At 34.1% G+C, this 15,875-nt stretch overlaps 3 protein-coding genes across 4 annotated transcripts; all 3 read left to right on the top strand.

The window, feature by feature from the left end:
• Positions 1–2,111: 2,111 nt before the first annotated feature.
• LOC114191298 (probable polygalacturonase At3g15720) lies at positions 2,112–3,815 on the top strand. Its single transcript, XM_028080470.1, has 7 exons — positions 2,112–2,249; positions 2,344–2,481; positions 2,576–2,749; positions 2,826–3,033; positions 3,115–3,196; positions 3,289–3,397; positions 3,468–3,815. Exons 1-7 carry the CDS (start codon positions 2,112–2,114, stop codon positions 3,813–3,815), a joined length of 1,197 nt encoding a protein of 398 aa, XP_027936271.1.
• Positions 3,816–8,554: 4,739 nt separating this feature from the next.
• On the top strand, positions 8,555–10,571 carry LOC114173758 (probable xyloglucan galactosyltransferase GT14). Its single transcript, XM_028058344.1, has one exon. It carries the CDS (start codon positions 8,684–8,686, stop codon positions 10,121–10,123), a length of 1,440 nt encoding a protein of 479 aa, XP_027914145.1. The 5' UTR covers positions 8,555–8,683; the 3' UTR covers positions 10,124–10,571.
• Positions 10,572–12,070: 1,499 nt separating this feature from the next.
• On the top strand, positions 12,071–15,503 carry LOC114173326 (histidine protein methyltransferase 1 homolog). 2 transcript variants are annotated; one of them, XM_028057640.1, is made up of 8 exons: positions 12,071–12,297; positions 12,373–12,435; positions 12,522–12,588; positions 12,673–12,773; positions 13,974–14,018; positions 14,101–14,391; positions 14,529–14,645; positions 15,065–15,456. In XM_028057640.1, the coding sequence occupies exons 1-7, from the start codon at positions 12,181–12,183 to the stop codon at positions 14,601–14,603; spliced, it is 759 nt and encodes a 252-aa protein (XP_027913441.1). In that variant the 5' UTR covers positions 12,071–12,180; the 3' UTR covers positions 14,604–14,645; positions 15,065–15,456. The 2 variants fall into 2 exon arrangements, with proteins under 2 accessions (XP_027913441.1, XP_027913433.1); XM_028057632.1 differs by having other exon boundaries at positions 12,073–12,297; positions 14,543–14,645; positions 15,065–15,503.
• The last annotated feature ends 372 nt before the right edge of the window (positions 15,504–15,875 follow it).

Below are 15,875 nucleotides of genomic sequence, written 5' to 3'. Positions count from 1 at the left end.
TTGGTATAAAATTTCAAGGAAAAACTAATTCAACAATTTACTGAAACTTGAAAGAAAAAAACATATTTAACTCAATAAAAAAATTACAAAAAAAGTTGCGATGTGCGAGAATAAACACTCCTAAAATAAGACTGAGTTTATGAATGACCAAGCCAATCCTCCTATTAAATTTCAACTTTTAGAAAACTATTTTCCAGGGTAAATATACTAAACCAAATCACTATTTCTTTTTATTCTTTGTGAATTTCCTCATTTCACGTATTGTTAACCAACTACTTCAAAACAAAAGTCAATTGCATGTTATTGAGAATTAATCAAGCCTGATAAAAATGTATTATAAATTATTTTTTATAATAAAATTTGTAAGTACTTTTTAAGAATTTTTTTTGAAACAAAATTAAAAAATATAAATCTTTTTTAACAGTAGTATTATAAAATATTTTTCGTTATAAAGAAGATAAATAAAATAAATAATGTTGATTGATGTATATTGCTTCAAATATATGATCAATCAATTAAAGTAATTTTAGATTTTGATTTATATTAATATATATATATATATATATATATATATATATATATATATATATATATGCATCAGATTTACGCATATGTATTATTAAGGTTATTTGATACGTATTGTTGTGATTTTCTTATTTAAATCAACCATCAATCCGTCTATATTTGACAAATATAAGTGATGCCCAATTTTAATTTAATATTTTTTTAAGAGAAAAAAATTCGTGGCGCTGTATCAATGACTTGTTATTTAAAGTATTTTTTAGCACCAGAAATTATTTCAAAAAACGGAAGGTTAAAAGGAATTATTAAGGATTAAAAAACAAATTTATATATGCCTTACTTTTTTTATCAAAGACGAAATACTTTATCTGATAAAAATCATATTTAATATATATACCTCACTTTTTTATATTAATTGCATGTATCATTATGAATCAGTGAAACATGTTTTATTAGATGAAACACTTGACGTAATTATAAATACATCAATCACTAAAATTGTAATATGTAATAATAGAGTCATATTAATTTATACATGCTTTCAGCAAACTATTTACTAATCAGCCATATTCTCTTCTTATATGTTGGAATGAATTAATTTTAATTTAATGTTTACATTTTCTTATTATTTAACTTTTGGTTAATATTATTCAAAGTTAAATAATTGTTTTCATTACAAAATAAATGATAATAAAAATAATAAGACAGAGGCCGATCATGACTAGAATAAAATAATAACAAAATTTTATTGTTAATTATATTTTGTTTAGAAATGATACTAATTGCGGATTACAATATTACCAAATTTTAAAAGGTATAAATGAAATTAATATTTTGATGGAGAGAGGGGGAAGAGAAGGAATTTGTATTGACTAATCTATATGATAATAAGTTATTTAGAATATATGAAAATATTATGTTATTTATTTGAGAATATGTATATACAACAGGTAAATGAAAGATTTAGGATATAAATATTTACTTTTACCTTTTTTTTTTTTGGTAAAGTAAGGAAAATAACACAAATGAAATAAAATTTTGTTTGATGGACAATGTTGCAAAAGTATATAATATATTAAATATATAATGTTTGGATCTGCTTGAAAAATATATTTTACTTTTAGGTTTGTCTGTTGACCAATAGTGACTTTTTATTTCTGTGAAGTTAATATTTAGTTTTCATGCATTAATTTCCATTTATATCATTTGCAATACCCCACTGATAATTCTGTTTAGTACTACATTTTCTAAATCCATATATGCACTAGTTCAGTAAATTACACATATGGTGGTAAAAGTAAATAAGGAGTTTTGCTTCAAACAATGTTATTGCATGTTTTTATGGTAACTTGGAATCATGAATTGGTAAATCTGGAAAGGTGAAGGATGATAAATATTGTTTCGAAGGTATAATATTATTTAGTTAAGTGATTAGTGAGATTATTGTTTCTGATTTCTGATTACAATCAGAATTACATTTTTCCTTCTCTATTAAAGTTAGCATCTCTGTGCAGTTCTCACCTCAAACATCTTCCTGTGGTCACTCACTTAGCATCAACAATTGTGTTCTTTGTTTATCTATCTGAGAGATGAAGGTTCTATTTCTGATATTTGTTATTGCTGCACCTAGCTTGTGTGCTACAGAATGTTCAGCCTTCGACGACGTTGTTAGCTTCGACGTTGTTAGCTACGGTGCCACAGGGAGTGGCCAAGCCGATGATACACAGGTATATATTTTTTTTCTACTTTCGATCACACTCTTTATTTTGTTTTTCATTATGCAAATATATATGTTTGATTTCATAACTTTATCATCGTAAGGCTTTCGTGAAAGCATGGAAAGACGTGTGTGGTGCAACTCAGAAGTCCGCAAAATTTGTCATACCCCAGAATAAAATATTCATGTTACAACCTCTGTCGCTTAAGGGTCCTTGCAATCCAGCAACCATTGAAGTTCAGGTAGTAATTTCCTATATCCAGATATTAAAATTGAGAGTTATATATATATCATCCAAAATACAAGGACTTTAACTTGTAAGTGTGAATAATGCAGCTCGAGGGAACTGTGATTGCCCCTAAAAGCATTGGGGATTGGAAATTTTTGAACGAAGAAAGGAAATGGATAGAATTCTCAGACATAAGTGGTATTGTAATCGAGGGAGGAGGGGTGATCGATGGCCAAGGTGCTGCGTGGTGGAACTCCGATGATGTCTCCATGAAGCCCACTGTACGTTCAAATTCAAATATAAACACAGTGCATGTATATGATTGAAACTAACAACGTTGTTTAACAACATGTGCAGGCTCTTCATCTCCATAACTGTAAAGATGGGATACTTAGATCGATTCATCATATGAACAGCCCCAGAAATCATATAAGCGTAGACATGTGCAGTGGGTTAGAAATCTCCCATGTTAACATCACTGCACCGATGGAAAGTCCAAACACCGACGGCATAGATATCTCTGGATCATCCAATGTCTTCATACACTCTTCCACCATTCAAACCGGTAACTAATCCACCCCGATTTCCTATATCACTCTTCATCATCACTCTCCATCCATTAATGAATACACATTATTCATCACAGGTGATGACTGCATCGCCATAAACTCGGGTTCTTCCTTCGTCAATATAAGTGACATTTTTTGTGGACCTGGTCACGGCATCAGGTAAGTCCAAGTCCAAGTAAATTACTACATGAGTATTATTAGGAGTGTTGAATTAATTCCCTCTGTGGTGTGTTTGGTGCATGAAAAAAAAGTGTTGGGAGCCTGGGACGTAACGGAGATGATGCCAGAGTTGAAAATGTACACGTGCGGAATTGCACCTTCCTGGGATCATTGAACGGAGTGAGATTGAAGACATGGAGGGTAAGGATGAAATTAAGGTTAAACGAGAATGAATGAATGATTAATACGATGTTGTTTTTTGGTTAACTAGGGAGGGCAGGGTTACGCGAGGAAGATCATATTTGAAGATATTACGGTTGTCGGAGTGAAGCGGCCGGTGATTATCGACCAGAATTATTTTGGACTATTAGATGAGAAGAAAAGTGCAGTGAAAATAAGTGAGGTGAGTTACCGGAACGTGAAGGGAACAACTAGCGGTGAGCGTGCGGTGGAACTGAGTTGCGATCCGAATGTCGGCTGCAACGACATCGTTTTGGATCATATTTCCATAACGAAAGAAGACGGAGGTGAATCAAAGGCATCATGCACCGGTGCTCAAGGGACCTGCTTTCTCTGCAATCCAATCGTCTCTTGTCTTTCCAATCTCCATCTTGTCTAGTTTTCGATCAACAATTTTTTTTCAGTTTATAACACCCAATTCAAACTAAACTAATGCACACTCACTAATTATCCAACTCTCAACAATCTATAATACTTTTTTGTCTTCCCTGTTTATGTTTCATTAATGAATCTTATAACCTTTTCCTTTCAAACGTTAAAATCTATTCATTTTTCTTTACCTATACAATACTGCTGAAAACAAGTTCTATCATTTCTGTGTCTCATTCCTATTCTAGTTGTTTATAACAAGTTAACAATCAATATCTCTGCAAGAGTAATTTTTAAAGAATTGTGTGGATCAAGTTGGTATTGTGGAATAACATATCTACTGTTGAATCCGGTTATGTTTTATTTGGAAAGATTTGGTTTAATCAGAGAGAATATTGTCCTACTTTCTACTTTTATCAACTAATTAATTATTCTTATTTGGTAAAGGAGAAAATAGTGTAATTAAAACATAACATCAAAATCAAATTATAATTTTATACAATTGTATATAAACTAAATAATATAAAGACGTTCATCATATTTCTCGCAGATAATAAGTACCTTTTTGTAAAAAAAATATGGAAAGAAATGCGGGAAATTGAGATAGTTATACATTATTTTGATTAATTAAAAATCATTTATGTTCTCACAAGATTGGAATCTCACGAAACGAATAATAAGTGACGATTTTCTTTGTTATTTTTGTCTTCTATCTTTAGTCTTCGGTATAAAAAGACGAGTAACTCTAATCTTTTAATTATTTTTTTAGTCATTGACTTTGGTCGTCAATCTTGAATGATTGAAATACGACAGACACGGTAAATGATTTATTTTTAGAAATATAATAGGAAAACGATTCTTTGACAAAGGAAATGTAACAAACTTTTGATAAAGTGACGTGGATTTAGTTAAATGAATTTTTTAATTAAAAAAATATTTCATTGCACGTGTGAGAGAGAAATGTGAAGGAAAGGAAGTGGTTTACGAAACATGGGTTCTCTTTCACAATCTCGCGCTGGATTCAAAACATTGTTGGTTTATCAAACCCCTTCTCGGTGCAGATTGAATTTCTTCCATCCCACCTGTAGGAATCCCTTTCTTCCCCACTGTGCTTGACAAAAACGAGATTGCAGTAGAACGTTCGCGAGGGTGGTTGACGGAAAACCGTTCGTCGTGAAAAGCATTGAATTTGTAGGTTGTGATTTGTGTCACAGCGTCATATCATTGCCGGAGCTAGGTCGAAAATTGAAGGTGTTGTGTTTACGGAGTTTGCTGAGACCGTTTTCGGGCCTTGGGCCGGTGATGGTGTCGTCCAAAATCAAAAGAAAATGCAAAGGAAGTTGCCACTTGTCTGTGAAAACCTGTTATGCAAAACCCTTTACTGCGTTTGCCATTTAATTACTTAGTGATTGCCATTTAAAGCTGCAGACTTAGTTTAAGCAAATGATTTTGGAACTTTATGTGCTTCCCACATCTTGGTGAGACCAAAAAATTTGTAGTCATTTTTTAAATAAGAAAGATTGTTGAAAAGGAAATGCAATGAGGTAGCCACCTGTCCATGAAAATCTGTTGTGCAAAACCCTTTATGGTGTTTGCCATTTAAGTAGTTCATGATTTCCATTTAAAGTTGCAGCCTTAGTGTAAGCAAACTATTTTGGAACCTTATTTGCTTGCCATATCTTGGTGAAGCTAAAAAAGGTGTAGTAGTTTTTTAATAAGAAAGATTGGTCAAAATAAAATTAAAAAGGAAGTTGCCACCTGTCCGCGAAAACCTGTTGTGCAAAACCTTTACAGTGTTTGCCATTTAATTAGTTAGTGATTGCCATTTAAAGCTGCAAACTTAGTCTAAGCAAATGATTTTGGAACTTTATGTGCTTCCCATATCTTGGTGAGACCAAAAAATTTGTAGTCATTTTTTAAATAACAAAGATTGTTGAAAAGGAAATGCAATGAGGCAGCCACCTGTCCATGAAAATCTGTTGTGCAAAATCCTTTATGGTGTTTGCCATTTAAGTAGTTCATGATTTCCATTTAAAGTTGCAGCCTTAGTGTAAGCAAACTATTTTGGAACCTTATTTGCTTGCCATATCTTGGTGAAGCTAAAAAAGGTGTAGTGGTTTTTTAATAAGAAAGATTGGTCAAAAGAAAATTAAAAAGGAAGTTGCCACCTGTCCGTGAAAACCTGTTGTGCAAAAACCTTTACTGCGTTTGCCATTTAATTAGTTAGTGATTGCCATTTAAAGTTGCAGACTTAGTCTAAGCAAATGATTTTGGAACTTTATGTGCTTCCCATATCTTGGTGAGACCAATAAATTTGTAGTGGTTTTTTTAATAACAAAGATTGGTGAAAAGGAAATGCAATGAGGTAGCCACCTGTCCGTGAAAATCTGTTGTGCAAAACCCTTTACGGTGTTTGCCATTTAAGTAGTTCATGATTTCCATTTAAAGTTGCAACCTTAGTGTAAGCAAACTATTTTGGAACCTTATTTGCTTGCCATATCTTGGTGAAGCTAAAAAAGGTGTAGTGGTTTTTTAATAAGAAAGATTGGTCAAAAGAAAATTAAAAAGGAAGTTGTCACCTGTCCGCGAAAAACTGTTGTGCAAAACCCTTTACTGTGTTTGCCATTTAATTAGTTAGTGATTGTCATTTAAAGCTACAAACTTAGTCTAAGCAAATGATTTTGGAACTTTATGTGCTTCCCATATCTTGGTGAGACCAACAAATTTGTTGTGATTTTTTTAATAACAAAGATTGGTGAAAAGGAAATGCAATAAGGTAGCCACCTGTCCGTGAAAACCTGTTGTGCAAAACCCTTTACTGTGTTTACCATTTAAGTAGTTCGTGATTGTCATTTAAAGCTGCAGCCATAGTGTAAGCAAACTATTTCGGAACCTTATTTGCTTGCCATATCTTGGTGACACCAAAAAAGGTGTAGTGATTTTTTAATAAGAAAGATTGGTCAAAAGAAAATGCAAAGGAAGTTGTCACCTGTCCGTGAAAACCTTTTGTGCAAAACCTTTTACTGCGCTTGCCATTTAATTAGTTAATGATTGCCATTTAAAGCTGCAGACTTAGTCTAAGCAAATGATTTTGGAACTTTATGTGCTTCCATATCTTGGTGAGACCAAAAAATTTGTAGTGATTTTTTTAATATCAAAGATTGGTGAAAAGGAAATGCAAATGAGGTAGCCCACAACATGCATAGACCCAATTACGCAGTAAAATAATGAAAATAAATGCGCAATTGTTTTTGATGGTGAAATTCATTTCAAAATTAATTGATGAGCGGAGTAGGAAAGTTTTTGTCAAAAAATTACTACTGCGTCTGCCACTTAATTTGTCATTGTCTGCCACAAAAACTTCCTCGACCACCTGTGGGACGACACGGTCGCCGGCCGAAGGCCCAAAAATGGTCTCAATAAGCTCCGTAAGCACCACACCTTCAATTTTTGACCTAGCTCCGGTAATGGTAAGACACTGACACAAATCACAACGACCAAGTCAGTTTCCGATGAAAACTGAAAAACCCCAAAAATGCATTCGAATCCAAAAAGCTATGGTTTCCAATTGAAACCCTAAACCCCAAATTGATTTCCAATCGAAAAACCTAACCTGCAAATTCGATGCTTTCTACGATGAATGGTTTTTCGTCAACTACCGTCGCGAACGTTCTACTGTAATCTCGTTTTCGTCAAGCACCGTGGGGAAGAAAGGGTTTCCTGTAGGTGGGATGGAAGAAATTCAATCTGCACCGAGAAGGGGTTTTGATAAACCAGCAGATAAACCAGCAATATTTTGAATGCAGCGTGGGATTGTGAAAAAGAGTCCATGTTTCGTGAACCACTTCCTTTCCTTCACATTTCTCTCTTACACGTGCAATAAAATATTTTTTTAATTAAAAAATTCATTTAATTAAATCCACGTCAGTTTGTCAAAAATTTGTCACATTTTCTTTGTCAAACAATCATTTTCCAATATAATAATCACATTTTTTTTTTACTTCAGATTTTCCTATTCATAACATTTCTACGGTTGAGTAAGGAGGACTAATCTGATTCCATTTAGACTAAAACAAAAGAAAATAAAAATTGACTATCCTTATACAAAGAAGAACTAACCCAGTTGAATTAGAGAAGAAAAAAAGACTATCACAAGAAAATTAAATTTTGAGTGTTTCTATAGCATTAAGTTCTGATATACTTTTTCTTTTAGAACATGAAACTATAACATATACAAATATGAAATATATTTTATATAATTAAATTAAAATATATTTATGGTTTATGCTATAATTTATATAATTGAAAAATGGTGATACCTAGACACGGACATGTGTGTAAGTACTTCTGTGTCTCGGGTTTTTATTTTCTCGGAAGAATACAGTTTTTTTTCTTAACCTGTTGAATATCATGCTATATAGTAATCCTGAATAGAATTGCTATTTACCTTATCATACTCATATCTCGGTGTAAGTTTATAATTCTTACATTATCTATTTATTGTGCTTCTTGGTAACTTTCCTATTTCTTGAATATTTTATTTATTATTTTCAATTTAAAAAAGTATGAACTGTTTTTATCTATTATACTCTCCTTTTTATTTTATAAAGTAAAAATAAAATGAGATAAAACGTGAAACTTGAGAGCAATTTAATAGTATTTCCTATTGATAATTTAGATTTTGTTAGAGGCAAGAGTTAGGCATTGGCTTTGCCGCCGACAAGGTAACGGACGTTTGGTGTTCCGTGACGGTATGATTCATTGGACAATACGAAGTCGAGTCTTTAAATTTGATGTTGTCTTAATGGCAATTCCAAAAGCTGATGTTACTATTGAGTTTGTTTTTCTAGGCATGTGTCTGAAGATTACAAGCATCAGATGGAAAAATCAGGCATCATCTTCAGAGGTTGCTACGACAACCACCACTTCTGCCTTGCAATTCTCTTCTCTTTTCTCTTCTGCTCTTTATTCCTATCTTTTCGTTCTCCCAATCACGCACTCACATTCAAACACCTGAACCCATCCAACACCAAAAATCTCACCATCACTGATCCCTGCTTTGGCCGCTATGTTTATATCCACCAACTCCCTTCCCGCTTCAACAATGACTTGCTTCACAATTGCCACACCCTCACCAGAGGCACTGACAAACCCAACATGTGCCCGTATATGCAAAACATGGGTTTGGGTCCTGAAATTGCCACCTCTCGAGGGGTTTTAACCAACGACACTTGGTATGCCACCAACCAATTCTTGCTGGAGGTCATTTTCCACAACAGGATGAGGAAATATGCCTGCTTGACCAACGATTCCTCCCTCGCCTCTGCAATCTTTGTCCCCTTTTATGCCGGTCTTGACGTTAGCCGTTTCCTCTGGCTCTCTAATCTCACAGACAGAGATTCCTCCGGTCGAGATCTTCTCCAATGGCTCGCAAACCGACCCGAGTGGAAGAAAATGTGGGGCAGAGACCATTTCCTTATTTCTGGGAGGATTGCTTGGGATTTTAGGAGACAGCGCGACCAGGAGTCTTATTGGGGTAGCAAGTTCAGATTTCTTCCCGAATCCATCAACATGTCCATGTTGGCAGTTGAAGCAAGTTCGTGGAATAACGACTACGCAATACCCTACCCAACTTCTTTCCATCCCTCAGAGGACACTCAGGTTGTGCAATGGCAGAGAAAAATCAGACATCAAAAGCGGGAGTACTTGTTTACTTTCACCGGAGCTCCAAGGCCCGAGCTTGAAGGTTCTATCAGGGGTAAGATCATAGAGCAGTGTCGAGCTTCGAGTGTCTGCAAATTCGTTGACTGCAGCTATGGTGTAGAGAGATGTGACGACCCGGTGAATGTTATAAAGGTGTTTCGAAGTTCCGTGTTCTGTTTGCAGCCTCCCGGTGACTCCTACACCAGAAGGTCCATTTTTGATTCTATGTTGGCCGGTTGTATTCCCGTTTTCTTTCATCCGGGCAGTGCTTATTCACAGTACAAGTGGCATTTGCCTAAGAACAGGACAGGGTACTCTGTGTATATACCCGTGAAGGATGTAAAAGAATGGAATGCAAGTGTGGAAGAGGTGTTGCTGGGAATTCCAGAGAGTGAGGTGTTAGCAATGAGGGAGGAGGTTATAAAGGTGATTCCAAATATTATTTATGCGGATCCTAGGTCTAAGTTAGATTTGTTTGAAGACGCGTTTGATTTGGCAGTAAAAGGAATGGTTGAAAGAATAGAGAAGGTGAGAGAGGCAACGAGGAGAGGGAGAGATCCCAGCATTGGTTTTGCAGATGAAGACCATTATAAGTATACATTTTCACAGAGTTAGAGCTAAAGGAAGAGGTGTATTATGTGGCATGTGGTTTCATGATATTAGTAATGCCGGAAAAACACCATTCGTAGTTAACATGGAGAATCTGGCATCATAAAATTTTTGTTTTTGGGTGTTCTTGCTTTTTTATGATTGGCTTGTTACTTATAACTTAGAAGTAGACATTGTTAGTAAGTTGGTATTTGAAAAGAAAAATATGCATTTGACAATAACAACATAAGTACATGTGTGTTGTAGCATTTTAACCCTGTTTATTAGTTACGGTGTGTGTCTGCTCTGAAACGAGTGTGCGCCGACAGTGAGTTTTACATGTGAGTGGTGGTGTTGAAAGAAAAGGGCATGGGATGCATGTGAATGAGTGAGAGTGATAAAAGATAGGGCATTGAATTGACTGACTCCCCTATTATCGCCTGCAATTAAGGCCCATTACACGACTCTCGCTAAAGCTACCATTGCGGCCTCTTCTTCTCAAAAGCCTCACGCACTTCAATTTCCTTTTCCAAAACATTTCATGTAGTCAAACTTTTGTCTTTTTTTTTACCTTCTTTTTCTCCATCCATCTGTTTCTTGGTAGTAATCAAAAGCGATCAAAATTAATAAAACGTGTTTTAAGTTTCAATACAAATCATTTAATTTCGCTTTAAAATTCTTTTCGTTTTTTTAATTTTGCTTTTACAAATTCTCTCCTTTATGAAGAATTTTTGTGCTTGGTGTCATACTGATTAAAGAAACCAAAATTTTACTATAACTTTTGTATTTATCGTCATTTTTTAGTTGTCTTTTCAATAGATATTTATGAGATTATTGAGCCTATTTCAATATATCTAATTTATTTTTGGAGTAATTATTTCAACTTTATAGGTTTGCATTTTATATTTGATATGCAAAGCAGTTATTATTGATGAATGATAATATAAGGGTACCTCTTACTTGGTTAAGCTTATTTAATGGAATTTAGTTTTCGTTTGAATGAGTATCTTTGAAATGTTTTTGCATGTTTAGCTGCAACAACGGCTTCTATGTTTCTTGATCAATATTCTATTGTTCAAGAAAGTTTTTGGGATAGTATAATGTTCTGCATCCATTTCACATGTTACGGCTAACTATAGTGTATATTTTGCGGCTCTCTATACCTGCATCCTCTGTAACTTTTTCCTATGATTAAGGAAACCATAGAAAATGAATCTAACAAGGATTTTTTGTTAAGAGGAAAAAACCTAAATATTAGGAGTGATAAAATACGTTAATTTTGTTTATTAATAACCAATTAAAATAAAAGGGGCGAATTAATCCGTCGTAGTAAAATGTTTCGTCAAAGAATGGATCAACAATAAAATGTTTCGTTGTAGTAAAATACGTTAAATTTTCATATTTTTAACAATATCTTTTGCATTTACGATATAGCGTTGAGTGTGATCATTAATAAATATTATTTACTTATTTTAAAATAAGTGCTAAATTTTAAACTTTTTATAGATAAAAATAAAAAAACTACAAATCTTAATGTATATTTAATTTATTTTATAAGAACTAAAAATAACAATTGTAAATATTAGAAAGATGGAAAGCAAATTTTTTTATAAAAGAAATGAAAAACTGTATACTTTACGGAAACTAACCACATATTTAAACTTAATTTTTCATTAAAAATTTTACTATATGCATATCTAAGACCATTGTGTGAATTTAACATGGCAAAATTGTTTTTATTGTGTTCTGTTTTGGAAACAAGTTCCGGTTACATTGTTTTATTAAAAAGAAATTTAACATTTGGATGAAATATCTGTAGTATTTTCATTAAAAAACACGTTTTAGGACAAGTGGGGTGTTTTAATAGGGGGTTCTAATAGTAGCTATTCATGGAAGAGTGGGCTCAACTCCCATCAGCCCAACCCAGTGCTTTGAACACACAGAGCCCAGAAGACAACGAAAAAGTTCAGAGAGAGGAAAAAAAAACCAGTGTTCTTCACTCTCACTGCGCTCACCACAATTGAATGGAATCGTGTTAACGTTCTGTTGCGGCATTAAAGCAGCGCAGTGCTGAGAAAACAAGTATGGAAACGTTTCAGTTATTCTCTTCCTCTGCTTCTGGCTTCGGAATCTTCGATGATGCCGCACAACAATCGCCTCCCATACCTCCTCCTCCTTGCGTTGAAGTCCTCCCTTCTGAGGTTTTCTTTATTCTCCCTTCGTCATTCTTTGAAACGACGTCGTTTCTAATATTCGTTATTTTCCCTCAAAATTAGGTTCCTTCATCCGCCAAAAATAACTTGGACTCAGTTAATTTGGATGGAGTTACTTTGTTAAAGGTAATGTTTTTTTCTTTGTCTTCAAAATATTGTGGGAGATTATAATTTAGTTTTATTGTTTATGTTATTTTATGAACGATTCTCAGGGGCGCGTGAGTACCCAACAAGTTTTTGGCTTGTCCAACTCCGATTTAGTTCCCGGGAAATATGAAGGTGGTGCCATTTCGTTCCTTGCATTTCTGTTCATTCGTTCATTTCCATCTTGCCGATGACTGAATCAGTTCAAATCTTGCTTAGGAGGACTGAAGCTGTGGGAAGGTTCGCTTGATTTAATTAAGGCCCTTCGTTCAGATATCAGAAGTGGTCTTACATCATTTGGCGGGAAGCGAGTATTAGAGGCGGGTTTCTCTTTTTCTAGCTGGTTGTGTTTGTCTGTCAGGTTGTTTAGACTTGAGTTGAAATTCTGAATGCATATATGGAAGGACTGTAGCTATTAGCTAGTATGGAGGACAAAACTTAGGTGTGTTAAAAACATATTTAAGTTTTTATACTAGATATAAGATAGAATTTCGGACTTGCACTGCTTAATGCAATTGTTGATATAGCTTTTAGAGTGGAGTCCCAGGCATAATTGTTCACACAGAAGGATACACTTTGCACGAAGCAGGTGCACACATCGGAAACCGTTTCTTTATCAAATTTTCTGATTCCACTGCACTGCACTTGATTGGATACTAATATCAATATATCTGCGAGTTCTCTAAAGATTGCCTGCTTCATATTATAGTCTTGCATTTGCTGAAGAAATATTTATTTGTGGATTTTGCTTTTGTCTGATAGTGTATTGAAGAAAATGGCATTTATCGCGGGGTTCAATTTTAGAAGATCAAATTATTTATTGAAAAAAATAACAATCATCTTTGAATAATTTCTCTAATATCATTGATTGTATTTGTTAAAACCTTTCAAATTTGTAAGCAAGAATATCCCGGGGATAGTGACTGCCATAAGGCACTTGAACATTGCTCAGCGGCTGTCTTAAAGGTTGTGTTCCCAGTGTCTTATCATGTTCTTCCGCATCCTGTTTAAAAACATCATGGACGGTTTGATATTTAAGGATAGCAGGCAAATTTAATTGTATGGAAATAATGAATTTGAGACCCACTCATGCAGTTAATTACAAAGATAGAGTATGAATTTTTATTCTTATTTTTAACCTCCTTCCTAGTACAGTGGTTTTAGTCACCAAATGTTGAGCTTTTCTGGGATTTTAGCAGGACTTATTTCAATCATTTTGAATTTTTGTGTAATTTGAGTATGTGGCTAAGATATGTTGTACTTCTTTAAGACGAGCTTGTCTATAGAGTTATGTATCGTTTCTTAATTCTAATTTAAAGTGCATCATAACCCTCTAAGGAATATTAGGGTGGATGCTCCGTTTACTTTCTCATAATAGAGATTCTACAAACTCGCTTTAGAGGGTTTTTCCCCAGTTTATATAGAAATTTATTAGGAAGATACGTGAAATGTATATGTCTCTCTTAGTAGAAAAGTTGTCCCTCTATCTCAGTTCCTAGCATTAAATATTTTATTTTCAGGTGGGATGCGGCCATGGATTGCCTGGAATCTTTGCATTGCTTGAGGTGAAACTAGTTCATTTTAGCTTTGCTTTAGCATCCTTAACTTTTGGAAAATATAATAATGTGCTTATTATGGTTTCTTTAGGGTGCTGCTGCTGTACATTTTCAAGACTTCAATGCTGAGGTCCTACGTTGCCTCACCATTCCTAATTTAAACGCAAATATTTCTGGAGAATCTCAACCATCACCATCCAACCCGACAATTTGTGACAAGGCAGAAGTTCGCTTTTTTGCTGGTGACTGGAGTGAAATCGATAAAATGCTCCCTTATGTTAGTACAGATGATAATTGTGGTGGTGGTTATGACTTTATTCTGATGGCTGAGACAGTTTACTCGGTCAGCAGTCTCCAAACTCTTTATAATCTTATAAAAAAGGTATTCTTTTGTTCATTGACAAGAGCAAAATTATATTTCTATGTTGAGTCATGGCATTGTAAATTTGATTACGTTTATCTGAGTGTTTTAATGTCATGTTTCTAATTATTAAATATTGTTTTCCTTATACATCGAAGTTTTTAATACACAGTGCCTGCAAAATCCTGATGGAGTTGTATACATGGCAGCAAAGAAGTATTATTTTGGAGTAGGTGGTGGAAGTCGGCGATTTCTGTCCCTGGTAGAAAAGGATGGTAAGCTAGTTCTGACATGAAACTATATTCACGCTGGATTATTATTCTGAATTTCTGATTCTTTGTATGTTATAGCCTTTGCAGTTGCATAATAAAAAGTGATATCCTTGATATGCAAACAGTTTATAGTAATTATCTACATATTCATCCTTTTAACTCGTTGGTTCTCTGCTATAAGCTATGCACACAGTGATTTCTATACGACCTGTTAGCTTGAATCTTAATCACGGAGCAATGCCGGATGGGAGTCATGGAAAGATTGGTCACGTTATGCAATGTTAACTATGAAGAATATAATTTCATCCTTATACGATTGTATACCAGTTTAGCAGTCACTGTGCTGGTCCAATGATGTCATAATTTCCTTTTTATCGGTCACTGTTGGTCTCATGATGTCATAATTTCCTTTATTTGTGCAGGTGTCTTCAGCAGTAGCCTGGTTGCTGAAATCACAGACGGTTCATCTAATGTGCGTGAAGTATGGAAGCTTTCATTCAAGTAGTAATAGTATTTTCTTCCTTCACCATTCAAACTATCCCAGGTTTATCTGGTTTTGATTTCCCATGCATGCAAAAGGGGCTATGGGGGAAGTTGCTGTAGAAATCGTGTGGTCAGGTGAGAATCTTATCGTTCCATGCTATACCTTTCTGCCTTTACAGGTTTTTCTTGTGGCCTATTGTATTTTCTATTAGGTGATGCAAATATATATAATGTTTCTCGTGTGTATTTATTTTGATTCCTAGAGGGATAAGGTTTTTGTTTTTGTTGTACTTTTTATTAGATGCAATGCATTGCTGGAGATAACCCCTTATCCAAGGAATCAAAGAATGATCATAACATGAGGGGAGTAGTAGCAAATCTGTCTCATAATTTTAAATTGCAAAACTCCTATAAATATGGTAAACAATAGAAAGATTATATATTAATCCAACAACCCATAAGATCTTATATAATTATTGTTTACGCAACCAATGAAATAATTCATTTTCTTATTCTAAAAGGATCTTGAGGAACAGAAGTAATTATTCCTAATTTTTTATGTTTTATTACATTATTTGCAAGAGCCGGAGAAACCACCGTGGACTATTAATTATAAAACTCCATTGGTCTAATCTAACTTATAGCACCGCAAATTATAAAACCCTATTTTAATTCAATTATTTTGCTATAAAATTTTATTTAAATTAACGGGAGATGAGGGCGAAATATTTTGAATGTATTAATTGTAAG

The sequence above is a fragment of the Vigna unguiculata genome, chromosome 1 (assembly GCF_004118075.2).
Source record: "Vigna unguiculata cultivar IT97K-499-35 chromosome 1, ASM411807v1, whole genome shotgun sequence".
NCBI lineage: Eukaryota > Viridiplantae > Streptophyta > Magnoliopsida > Fabales > Fabaceae > Vigna > Vigna unguiculata.
This window is presented reverse-complemented; position numbering and strand designations above follow the sequence as displayed.